The following is a 12736-nucleotide window of genomic DNA, read 5'->3' as shown; positions in this document are numbered from 1 at the left end:
CCGGCTGCTGGCTGAGTCTAGATCTACTATCTACCAGCAAAGCCTCCGACGCTATCACAGCCGGAGGGTCCAGCCCTTAGCATTCCGAGAAGGAGACCTAGTGCTCCGGCTGATCCAGCGGACAGCCGGACAGCATAAACTGTCATCCCCATGGGAGGGTCCCTTCATCGTGAGCAAGGCAGTAGGCAATGATTCCTACTATCTCATAGATGCCCAAGAGGCTAAGAAAGGCAAGCCGGACAAGGCTGACGAGGAGACTAAACGTCCCTGGAATGTCAGGTTACTCCGCCCATTTTACACATGAGAGCAGGAATGTATGTACCCCTTGTATCCCTTCTGTGAATTATGAAAAAGCTTGCGCCAAGAGCGCTGTTTCCGACAAGTTTTTCGCGTACTTTACCTTGTTTCGCCAATTGGCTTGAACCCTCTCACGCGGTCGGCTCAGTAACGTGATCCGGTTTCCGACAGCCGGCTTCCGATCCAGCTACAGACCGCAACCCGGCTGTCCGGCTGGCGGGAGTAAGGCCTAGGGAGCCGGCACGCGAAAAACGACTAAGGGAAAGAGTAAAAGCGAGTTGACTTGCAACTTTTCATATAAGTGCCGGATTGCCGAATTCAGCTCGTTCGACTGAAATACTGTCAGCCTCACCCAGCGGCCCGCTCTTGATCCGGCGATGGATCGCAAGTCGGACGTATGACCGGCAAGGGCACAGCCAAAGAGTGGGGCGGATGGGAAAAAGCGAACGAGTCGAAAGAAAGCAACTCGGCACACAGATGATTAACAAACACATTAAAGCGTGCCTTAATAAAAGGATAATAACATTGTCTTACATATGCACCCGGCATCCCGGGGATTTAACGATTTGTCTTGGCAAAAGAACAACTGGAAAGCAGGAAATCTAAGCCGGAGGGGCATCAGTGGAGCCGGCTGCCGGGTCGTCCTCAGGCACGTCCTCCGCCTCCTCATCGTCCACATACTCCCCATCGGATGGAGGAGGGTTCGGGTCCGCGACGAAGAGGGCCTTGTCGACGAACTCGGCGATGGTGCTGGCTCGAGCAAGGCGGGCGGCCTTGAGATCGGCTGGGAGCTTGTCCTCCACGCCGGCTCGCCGGAACTCAAGCTGCCCCAGGTCCACCTCGTTGTACCAGGAGAGGACGAAGGACAGCGCCATGTCGGCACCGGCGCGCGTGGCCGACTCCTTCCAGTCGAGGAAGCGGTCCGGCGCCCGCTCCATCGCGGAGATGAGGCCGGAGATATCCTGCGGTGCCGCCTCTTCAGGCCACAGCATGGGCACCAGCTCTTCAGCCGCCTTCCGAAGTTCCCAGCCGAGCTTGGTGATAGGCTCGACGCGGGCAGCCATGGACGCCATGTGATCCTCCATGGAGAAATACTCCGAGCTGCCCTCGCCGGTCTCCTGCCTCCTGGACTCGCGCGCAACGCCAACGGCTGCCAGAGCCGCGTCCTGCGTCTCCGGGAAGGCCGCTGCAAGACAAAGCAAGTCAGAAATCATCGAAGCCGAAATAAGCTGAAAAATGCAAATTTTCGAAGTCCTAAGCCAAAAGGAAAAGCCTGACGGCAGCCGGCAAGAACCGACTGCCACCAGCCCCAAGTTGAAAATAACGAAGAAGTTTCTGCTGCCGGCTGCCAGCAAAAGCCGGCAGCCAACAGCCGAAAGCCGGCAAAGGGAAAGGAACTTAGAGATGCACTCACCCGCCAAGCCGCGATCTAGTGCGCCAATCTCATCCGTCCAGCGCTTGGCGGTAGCCGTCAGCTCTGTGGACTTGACGGTGACCTCCTCCTGCAGCACAAGCCGCTGCTTCTCCACCTCCGTTAGCCGCCGGCTCAGATCCTCCACCTTCTCCTTCTCCGCCGTCCGGAGGGAGTTGAGCTCAGCAAGGTGGTTCTGTTCCAGCAGGCGCAGCCGCGTCAGCTCCTGCTCAGCCAGCTTGAGCTTGCCGGCGGCGGATCGGCCCGCCTCCTCGCTCTCGGCGCACTGGGCACGAGCGGCTCGGAGATCCGACTCCAGCTGCGGAACCTTGGCGGCTTCAACTGCGAGGCGGCCAGAAAGAAATGTCAGCCAACCAAGACTGAAAGAAAACAAGTCAAAAGAAGCATAGAGCTTACCCTTGACAGCCTCCAGCTCGCGAGCCAAGCCGGCTCGCTCGATCTTGGCCTTGTGGTAGCTAGTCACCACCTTGTTGTACAAGACGGTGCGTCGCTCCATAACCGCCTGAAAGAAACAATCAGATACCCAGACGAAACCCGGACCGGCTCCAAGCAGCCGGACCATGCCTCGGAGGGCTACCAGGATAATAACAAAATTACAAAAACAAGAAGACACCTACCTTGTCAGCATCCTCCAGCGTTGCTAGCTGGGCAAGGGCCTCGGCGGCCTTGTTCTTAAGGCCGGCTCGGAAACCGGAGAAGGCCATCTTCATGGGCGCCGTACCAGGCTGCCCCTCCCGGCTGAACACCTCACAAGAATCCGCCGAATGCCACGCAGCCTCCATGGTGCCGGCCGAGCCAAGGCTGGAGTCAGAGGCAGACGGCACATGCAGCAGCCGGGCCCCCTTGGCCACATGAAGGCCCTCAGATGGGCCCGGCGGGCCCCTCGTCCTCACCAGAGCCCGGGAGTCGGCGTCCTCTGAGCGCGCCGGCTTCCCCCTCGCCGGCTCCTTCCCGGTCGGCTCCCTCCTCGTCGGCTCCGAAGCTGGCGGCGGCGCGGTCGAGGCAGTCGGCCCGGTGGGAGCCGTCGCATCCGGCGCTTGAGGCGCTCCCTTCGGAGAACTCTCCAGCACCACAACGTTGGGCGCGGACCCGCCGACTCCGGTCGAAGGCGGCGCAGCCCCACCAGCTCCAGCTCCAGCTCCTGCCACAGATGGCATGCCCCTGCCAGCTCCGGCTGCCCGCTCCACAAACGGGGCGCGGCGCGGGAACATATCGTCCAGCGTCGGCTGCCGCGGCGGCTCGACCCGCGTGCCGCGATCAGGCGCTGAAGCCAGCGGCACGGCGAAGGAAGATGCCCCTGCGGAAGGCGCAGTACCCGCAGGCGGCGGCGGCGTAGGAGCGCGCGATGAAGGCTGCGGCGTCGGCTCCCTCCTTTGGCGCGGCGGCGGCGACGCGACGCGCGGAGCTTGCCGGGAGCCGCCGCCCTGGGCGAACTTGATAGGGACCCTAGCCGGATAAACAGAAAGACAATAAGCATGGAAGCAAGGAAAGAAAAGGAATCAAACAAGAAAAAGAAAGAGAACTCACCCGGCCTGCTCCGGGACCTTCTTCGGCTGCTGCCGGCGCTGTTTCTTCGCCTTCGCCTCCAAGGCGGCGGTGGAGCCGGTTCGCTTCGTGCCCCTGGGCGCCGAAGTCGCCGTGGTGCTTGGCGGCCTCGTGCGCAGAGGCACGGCGGGGATTGGCCCCGTACCGGACGCCGCCGGCTCCTCCTCCTCCTCCTGCTGCTCTGGTGAGGGGGGCGGATTGTGCTCCCCCTGGCCGCCTAGATCAGGCGCCTGCGGCAGGTCGTCGTCGCCGGCATGCTCGCCGGCTTGGTCAGCCGGATCGACGTGATCCGGCGTCCACCTCTTCGTCGCCAGGTCGCCGTCCTCGACGTTCTGGCGCTCAAAAAGCTAGATAGACAGAAAAAACATAAGCATATGACGAGCCGGGAGTCGGCAGAAGAAAAAGGAAGTCGGCCCCGCAGCCGCAAGCCGGAAAATGGCAAAGACATGAGGCTTACCCGCGCCGGCGGATGGTTCCTGTCGCAGGGCACCAGCCCGTAACTCCAGTCCTCCGGCAGGTTCGCCTTGGTGATGTGGTTCACCCGGCTGGCCACCTGGGCTTTGGTGAGCCGCGCAATGGAGGTCCGGTTCGGATCGAACCGGCCGGACATGTGCCCGATCTTGTGGGTGCGCATCTGAAGCGGCAGCACCCGGCGCTCGGCGATGGTGCAGAGGAGATCTTCGGCAGTCAGCCCGCCAGCGGTGGCTGTCGCCAGGAAGTCCCAAAGCAGGTTCACCTCGGCGTTCTGATCCGTCGAGCGGGCGTTGTGGCTCCAGTTGATCCGGCCGACTGGAGGAGCCGGGTTGAACTCCGGCAAGTTGATCCGGTCGACGAGCTCCCCCTCGTTGCGCACGTAGAAGAATGACATCTGCCAGTTCTTCACCGAGTCGACGGTGGGGATTTTGGGGAAAGGCGTACCAGGCCGGGTGTAGATCGAGGCAGCGCCGCAGGCTCGCAGGCGGCCGTCGTTGGTCTGCGCCTTCAAGAAGAAAAGCCGGCTCCGTGTCGATGTCGGGCCACAAGCCGGCGTAAGCCTCCATGAACGCCACGAAGCAACTCAGGAGGACGCATGCGTTGGCCGGCAGGTGGTGCGGCTGAAGGCCGAAGTGGTCGAGGAACTGCCGGAAGAACATCGAAGCCGGCAGGCCCAGCCCGCGATCGAGGTGCGCGCCGAAGACGACGCGCTCGCCGGGCCGCGGTTCGGGCTCCACCTCCTCGCCGGGCACCCGCGTGATCACCGACTGCGGGATCCGCCGGAGGCGCACCAGGCGTTCGATGTCGTCCTCCTGCATGTAGGAGCCCCTCCACGATCCGCTGGGGGACGCCATTGGCGATGTCGAGGAAGAAGATGACCAGGAGAGACTAAACGGCGAGGAGGAACCTTGCGACCGCGGCGGCGACAACGGCGGCTGAGGACGCTCCGTCGAGACGCGCGGCCCCGTGGCGCCGGATTGACGGAGTGGCGGCGGCGGATCGGCGGAGATTCGCCTGCCGGAGTTCGCCAGCGGGAGGCGTTCGCCGGAGCAACAGCGAGCTTGAGCGCGCGGGGAGCGATGGAAGCAGGAGCGTGAGGAGGGAGAGAATGGCAAGTGCCGCCTCGGTACCGCCCCCGCGGCATTTATAGCCTGCCGCGGGCGGTTGGCCTCCAAGTGGCGGTCGTGGGCCACGTCCCCGGATTTACTGCGCCGTAACTCCTCCCACGTCCACGACGGTTACCAGAAACGGCCACACCACGTCGCCCACTACCGCACCGGATCCGGAGGGACATTGATGTGACCAGACGAACCGACCGCAGCGCCGAGCGTCAGACCGGTCAAGTCGGGCGCAGGACCCGAGGCGGCGGAGACTCCGGCGCACAGCGAGCCGGAGCCGGACAAGAAGTTTCACTCGAGCCAAAATTCATCAGCAAGGCGGAGACGCCATCAGATCTTGCGAGAAAGCAAAAACTGCACAAGTATGAAAAGCAGCCGGCTAGAAGCAGCCGGCAGGCACGAGCCGGATGAGGGCGCAGCCGGCTGAATGGAAATTCTCAGTCGGCCCCTCCAAGTGCCGTCTAATATATTCGAGAAGCCAGGAAAACCTGCCTAGGTCCTTCTAAACGCAGGACCTTGCCAGCTTCGGGGGCTAATGTCGGGGGGAAGACCCCGGATAGGGCAATGGACGCGGAGCAGCCGGCTGGCCACTGGCCGGCTCGCGGCAAAGGCCGGCTGAGGAGCAGCCGGCTGGCGCCGTGGCCGGCTGGTCTGGAAGCCGGCTGGCTCTAGGTCCTAGTCGGCCTGGCTACGGCCACCAATGCTGTAGTTGGGCCGGCTTCTACAAGCCATATCCGACTGGGGTTTGTACCTCAGACCGACTCGAGGCTGGCGAGTCTTGCACTGGAAGGAACCGGGTAGGTGATCCGGGTTCCCAAAGTCCACGCTGACTCCATCTTCCGTGATACGCGGGGCACTGTAGAGCAATAGTGCCTCGCGCCGGACAGGCCGTCAGGGCTTACGACGATCCGTACTGGCTACAGCGGCTGACGGCGACAGGGACACCTCCTCCATACCGCTGACCGTGGCAGCCGGATGGGACAGGCCACGATGCCTCAACCACTCCTGACGTCACCGCCTCGGGAAGGAGCGGAAGCCGAAGCCGGCCCAGCCGGCCAGTAAACTATAGGGTCTTATATGTAAAGTGCCGGTGCCTATATAAGCCGCACTACCCCCTCTCGTGCAGGGGATCGATCATTTATTACTTTCACCCACCTACAGAGCTGCCCTGTGAGAGAGACCATAGTCTTCCTTAGCCTCTCAGGAGCAGCCGGACACAGCTCTAGGAGCACCATTGTACTGTGTGATCATCATATACACTCATAGCAGGAGTAGAGGTTTTACCTCCATCGGAGGGCCTCGAACCTGGGTACGTCGCCGTGTCGCTCGTGCCCATACCCGCATCCGGATACCGCCGTGAGATCCCTCAGGAACCACTTCGATTAGCCACCCTATGGCATATGCCGTGACGATACCACGACAACCAGAAAAGTGCTTTGCTGTCCAGGACTGGCGTGTGGTTGATGGTGGTAATATGCGGACAGTACAAATGCAGTAGAACAGTAAACAAGCAGCGATAGCAGTATTTGCGAACAAGGCCTAGGGATCATACTTTCACTAGTGGACTCTCTCAACATTGATCACATAACAGAATAAATAGATAAATGCTAGACTCTACACCCTCTTGTTGGATGATGAACACCACTAACTGTGTAGGACTACACGAACCCTCAATGCCGGAGTTAACAAGCTCCACAATATTCGATATTCATGTTTAAATAACCTTAGAGTGCATGACAGATCAACACGACTACACCAAGTACTAACATAGCATGCACACTATCACCTTCACGCTACGAAAGGAGGCATAGATCACATCAATACTATCATAGCAATAGTTAACTTCATAATCTACAAGAGATCACAATCATAGCCTACGCCAAGTACTACACGATGCACACACTGTCACCATTACACCGTGCAGGAGGAATAAACTACTTTAATAACATCACTAGAGTAGCACATAGATAAATTGTGATACAAAACACATTGCAATCATAAAGGGATATAAATAAGCACTTCACTACGCCATTCATAACAGTGAATAAGTATTCTGTGAAATATAGCCTAAGAGACCCACACGGTGCACACACTGTCACCTTTACACACGTGGGACAAGGAGTCTCCGGAGATCACATAAGTACAATTCACTTGACTAGCATAACGACATCTAGATTACAAGCATCATCATATGAATCTCAATCATGTAAGGCAGCTCATGAGATTATTGTATTGAAGTACATAGGAGAGAGATTAACCACATAGCTACCGGTACAGCCCTTAGCCTCGATGGAGAACTACTCCCTCCTCATGGGAGACAGCAGCGGTGATGAAGATGGCGGTGGTGTCGATGGAGAAGCCTTCTGGGGGCACTTCCCAGTCCCGGCGGCGTGCAGGAACAGAGACTCCTGTCCCCCAGATCTTGGCTTCGCGATGGCGGCGGCTCTGGAAGGTTTCTCGTACCGTGGCTTTTCCGTATCGAAGATTTAGGTCAGGGACCTTTAAATAGGCGAAGAGGCGGAGTCGGAGGTCTGACGAGGCGACGACACAATAGGGGGGCGCGGCCCCCCCCCCTTGGCCGCGCCGGCCTACCATCTGGTGGGCCTGTGGCCCCTCTCTGGCGGCTCTCGGGTGTTCTGGAAGCTTCGTCCAATTCTAAGACTCTGGGCGTTGATTTCGTCCAATTCCAAGAATATTTCCTTACTAGGATTTCTGAAACCAAAAATAGCAGAAAACAGCAACTGGCCCTTCAGCATCTCGTCAATAGGTTAGTTCCGGAAAATGCATAATAATGACATAAAGTATGCATAAAACATGTAGATATCATCAATAATGTGGCATGGAACATAAGAAATTATCGATACGTCGGAGACGTATCAGCATCCCCAAGCTTAGTTTCTGCTCATCCCGAGCAGGTAAACGATAACAAAGATAATTTCTGGAGTGACATGCCATCATAACCTTGATCATACTATTGTAAGCATATGTAATGAATGCAGCGATCAAAACAATGGTATTGACATGAGTAAACAACTGAATCATAAAGCAAATACTTTTCATGAATTGTACTTTCAAGACAAGCATCAATAAGTCTTGCATAAGAGTTAACTCATAAAGCAATAATTCAAAGTAAAGGTATTGAAGCAACACAATGGAAGACTAAGTTTCAGCGGTTGCTTTCAACTTGTAACATGTATATCTCATGGATAGTTGTCAATGCAAAGCAATATAACAAGTGCAATAAGCAAGTATGTAGGAATCAATGCACAGTTAACACAAGTGTTTGCTTCTAAGATAGAGAGAAATGGGTAAACTGACTCAACATAAAAGTAAAAGAAAGGCCCTTCGTAGAGGGAAGCATTGATTGCTATATTTGTGCTAGAGCTTTGGTTTTGAAAGCTAGAAACAATTTTGTCAACGGTAGTAATAAAGCATATGTATCATGTAAATTATATCCTACAAGTTGCAGGCCTCATGCATAGTATACTAATAGTGCCCGCACCTTGTCCTAATTAGCTTGGATTACCGGGATTATCATCGCAATACACATGTTTTAACCAAGTGTCACAAAGGGGTACCTCTATGCCACCTGTACAAAGGTCTAAGGAGAAAGCTCGCATTGGATTTCTCCCTTTTGATTATTCTCAACTTAGACATCCATACCGGGACAACATAGACAACAGATAATGGACTCCTCTTTAATGCATAAGCATGTAGCAACAATTAATGTTCTCATATGAGATTGAGGATATATGTCCAAAACTGAAACTTCCACCATGATTCATGGCTTTAGTTAGCAGCCCAATGTTATTCTCTAACAATATGCATGCTCTAACCATTAAATGAGTGGTAAATCACCCTTACTTCAGACAAGACGGACATGCATAGCAACTCACATGATATTCAACAAAGTGTAGTTGACGGCGTCCCCAGGAACATGGTTACCGCACAACAAGCAACTTAATAAGAGATAAAGTGCATAAGTACATATTCAATACCACAATAGTTTTTAGCTATTTGTCCCATGAGCTATATATTGTAAAGGTAAAGGATAGAAATTTAAAGGTAGCACTCAAGCAATTTACTTTGGAATGGCGGAGAAATACCATGTAGTAGGTAGGTATGGTGGACACAAATGGCATAGTGGTTGGCTCAAGGATTTTGGATGCATGAGAAGTATTCCCTCTCGATACAAGGTTTAGGCTAGCAAGGTTATTTGAAACAAACACAAGGATGAACCAGTGCAGCAAAACTCACATAAAAGACATATTGTAAACATTATAAGACTCTACACCGTCTTCCTTGTTGTTCAATCCTTACTAGAAATTATCTAGACTTAAGAGAGACCAATTATGCAAACCAAATTTTAGAAAGCTCTATGTATTTCTTCATTAATAGGTGCAAAGTATATGATGCAAGAGCTTAAACATGAGCACAACAATTTCCGTGTATCAAATTATCCAAGACATTTTACCAATTACTACATGTAGCATTTCCCGTTTCCAACCATACAACAATTAACGAAGCAGTTTCAACCTTCGCCATGAACATTAAAAGCTAAGAACACATGTGTTCATATGAACCAGCGGAGTGTGTCTCTCTCCCACACAAGCATTTATTCAAACAAAAACAAAAATAGAAACACACAGACGCTCCAAGTAAAGTACATAAGATGTGACCGAATAAAAATATAGTTTCAAGAGAAGAACCTGATAAATTTGTCGATGAAGAAGGGGATGCCTTGGGCATCTCCAAGATTAGATGCTTGGGTCTTTTTGAAATATGCGGGGATGAACCACCGGGGCATCCCCAAGCTTAGACTTTTCACTCTTCTTGATCACATTGTATCATCCTCCTCTCTTGACCCTTGAAAACTTCCTCCACACCAAACTCAAAACAACTCATTAGAGGGTTAGTGCATAATCAAAATTCACATGTTCAGAGGTGACACAATCATTCTTAACACTTCTGGACATTGCTCAAAGCTACTGGAAGTCAATGGAACAAAGAAATACATCCCACATAGCAAAAGAAGCAATGCGAAATAAAAGGCAGAATCTATCAAAACAGAACAGTCCGTAAAGACGAATTTTATTGAGGCACCAGACTTGCTCAAATGAAAATGATCAAATTGAATGAAAGTTGCGTACATATCTGAGGATCACTCACGTAAATTGGCATAATTTTCTGAGTTACCTACAGAGAATTAGGCCCAGATTCGTGACAGCAAAGAAATCTGTTTCTGCGCAGTAATCCAAATCTAGTATGAACCTTACTATCAACGACTTTACTTGGCACAACAATGCAACAAAATAAGATAAGGAGAGGTTGCTACAGTAGTAACAACTTCCAAGACAAAAATATAAAACAAAGTACTGTATTAAAAAAACACATGGGTTATCTCCCAAGAAGTTCTTTCTTTATAACCATTAAGATGGGCTCAGTAATTTTAATGATGCACTCATAAAGATGAGAGTTGAGGCAAAAGAGAGCATCAAGAAGAAAATTCAAAACACACTTAAGCCTAACATGCTTCCTATGCATAGGAATCTTGTACATAAACAAGTTCACGAATAGCAAAGTGACAAGCATAGGAAGATAGAACAAGTGTAGCTTCAAAAATTTCAGCACATAGAGAGGTGTTTTAGTAACATGAAAATTTATACAACCATATTTTCCTCTCTCATAATAATATCCAGTAGCATCATGAGCAAACTCAACAATATAACTATCACATAAAGCATTTTTATCATGAGTCTCATGCATAAAATTATTACTCTCCACATAAGCATAATCAATTTTATTAGTTGTAGTGGGAGAAAATTCAACAAAGTAGCTATCATTATTATTCTCATCATCAAATATAGGAGGCATATTGTAATCATAATCAAATTTATCCTCCATAACAGGAGGTACCAAAAGACTACTATCATTATAATCATCATAAATAGGAGGCAAAGTATCATCAAAGTAAATTTCCTCCTCAATGCTTGGGGGACTAAAAAGATCATGCTCATCAAAACCAGCTTCCCCAAGCTTAGAATTTTCCATAGCATTAGCAACAATAGTGTTCAAAGCATTCATATTAATAACATTCCCATTATCAAGCATATAAAGTTCCATGGGTTTTTTAATTCTCTCTTCAAACACATCATGTCCTAATTCAAGATAAAGTTCATAAAGATCTCTCATATTTTTGTTGTTTTCCATTATGCCTAACTAGTGTAAATAAGAAACAAAAAGATGCAATTGCAGGATCTAAAGGAAATAGCTTCGAGTACTTACAACGGCGGAAAATAGCTTAGTAGCCGAGATCCGGAGTGTGAGTACCTTTTACCTTGCCTCCCCGGCAACGGCGCCAGAAAAGTTCTTGATGTCTACGGGTGCTTCTATTCTTGTAGACAGTGTTGGGCCTCCAAGAGCAGAGGTTTGTAGAACAGCAGCAAGTTTCCCTTAAGTGGATCACCCAAGGTTTATCGAACTCAGGGAGGAAGAGGTCAAAGATATCCCTCTCATGCAACCCTGCAACCACAAAGCAAGAAGTCTCTTGTGTCCCAAACACACCTAATAGGTGCACTAGTTCGGCGAAGAGATAGTGAAATACAGGTGGTATGAATATATATGAGCAGTAGCAACGGCACCAGAAAAGTGCTTTGCTGTCCAGGACTGGCGTGTGGTTGATGGTGGTAATATGCGGACAGTACAAATGCAGTAGAACAGTAAACAAGCAGCGATAGCAGTATTTGCGAACAAGGCCTATGGATCATACTTTCACTAGTGGACTCTCTCAACATTGATCACATAACAGAATAAATAGATAAATGCTAGACTCTACACCCTCTTGTTGGATGATGAACACCACTAACTGTGTAGGATTACATGAACCCTCAATGTCGGAGTTAACAAGCTCCACAATATTCGATATTCATGTTTAAATAACCTTAGAGTGCATGACAGATCAACACGACTACACCAAGTACTAACATAGCATGCACACTGTCACCTTCACGCTACGAAAGGAGGCATAGATCACATCAATACTATCATAGCAATAGTTAACTTCATAATCTACAAGAGATCACAATCATAGCCTACGCCAAGTACTACACGATGCACACACTGTCACCATTACACCGTGCAGGAGGAATAAACTACTTTAATAACATCACTAGAGTAGCACATAGATAAATTGTGATACAAAACACATTGCAATCATAAAGGGATATAAATAAGCACTTCACTATGCCATTCATAACAGTGAATAAGTATTCTGTGAAATATAGCCTAAGAGACCCACACGGTGCACACACTGTCACCTTTACACACGTGGGACAAGGAGTCTCCGGAGATCACATAAGTAAAATCCACTTGACTAGCATAATGACATCTAGATTACAAGCATCATCATATGAATCTCAATCATGTAAGGCAGCTCATGAGATTATTGTATTGAAGTACATAGGGAGAGATGAACCACATAGCTACCGGTACAGCCCTTAGCCTCGATGGAGAACTACTCCCTCCTCATGGGAGACAGCAGCGTTGATGAAGATGGCGGTGGTGTCGATGGAGGAGCCTTCCGGGGGCACTTCCCCGTCCCGGCGGCGTGCCGGAACAGAGACTCCTATCCCCCAGATCTTGGCTTTGCGATGGCGGCGACTCTGGATGGTTTCTCGTACCGTGGCTTTTCCGTGTCGAGGTTTTAGGTCGAGGGGCTTCTTATAGGTGAAGAGGCGGCGTCAGAAGGTCAACGAGGCGACGAGAGGGTAAGGCGGCGCGGCCAGGGCCTGGGCCGCGCCGGCCTACCTCCTGGGCCCCCTGTGGGTCCACTCTGGTGACTCTCGGGTGTTCTGGATGCTTCCGGGGATTA

General features: G+C 51.4%; 1 protein-coding gene across 2 annotated transcripts; it reads right to left on the bottom strand.

The window, feature by feature from the left end:
* Positions 1–778: 778 nt before the first annotated feature.
* Positions 779–4196, bottom strand: LOC127326070 (uncharacterized). 2 transcript variants are annotated; one of them, XM_051352899.2, is made up of 4 exons: positions 3257–4196; positions 2347–3175; positions 1712–2231; positions 779–1483 (listed from the first exon to the last, which is right to left on the bottom strand). In XM_051352899.2, the coding sequence occupies exons 2-4, from the start codon at positions 2938–2940 to the stop codon at positions 900–902; spliced, it is 1698 nt and encodes a 565-aa protein (XP_051208859.2). In that variant the 5' UTR covers positions 2941–3175; positions 3257–4196; the 3' UTR covers positions 779–899. The 2 variants fall into 2 exon arrangements, with proteins under 2 accessions (XP_051208859.2, XP_071681027.1); XM_071824926.1 differs by having other exon boundaries at positions 1712–2050; positions 2126–2231; positions 2347–4193.
* Positions 4197–12736: the final 8540 nt, after the last annotated feature.

The sequence above is a fragment of the Lolium perenne genome, chromosome 1 (genome assembly GCF_019359855.2).
Source record: "Lolium perenne isolate Kyuss_39 chromosome 1, Kyuss_2.0, whole genome shotgun sequence".
Lineage (NCBI taxonomy): Eukaryota > Viridiplantae > Streptophyta > Magnoliopsida > Poales > Poaceae > Lolium > Lolium perenne.
The sequence above is the reverse complement of the archived record's forward strand: the minus strand, read 5'-3'. Positions and strand labels throughout refer to the sequence as shown.

Bases quoted from the DNA above. Each gene is read 5' to 3' on its own strand.
- LOC127326070 (XM_051352899.2), bottom strand. From the start codon at position 2,940: ATGTTCCCGCGCCGCGCCCCGTTTGTGGAGCGGGCAGCCGGAGCTGGC. The intron at 2,232-2,346 runs GTAGGTGTCTTC...TGTTTCTTTCAG, and splicing joins CGCTGGAGGATGCTGACAAG to GCGGTTATGGAGCGACGCAC. The intron at 1,484-1,711 runs GTGAGTGCATCT...TTTGTCTTGCAG, and splicing joins ACTAGATCGCGGCTTGGCGG to CGGCCTTCCCGGAGACGCAG.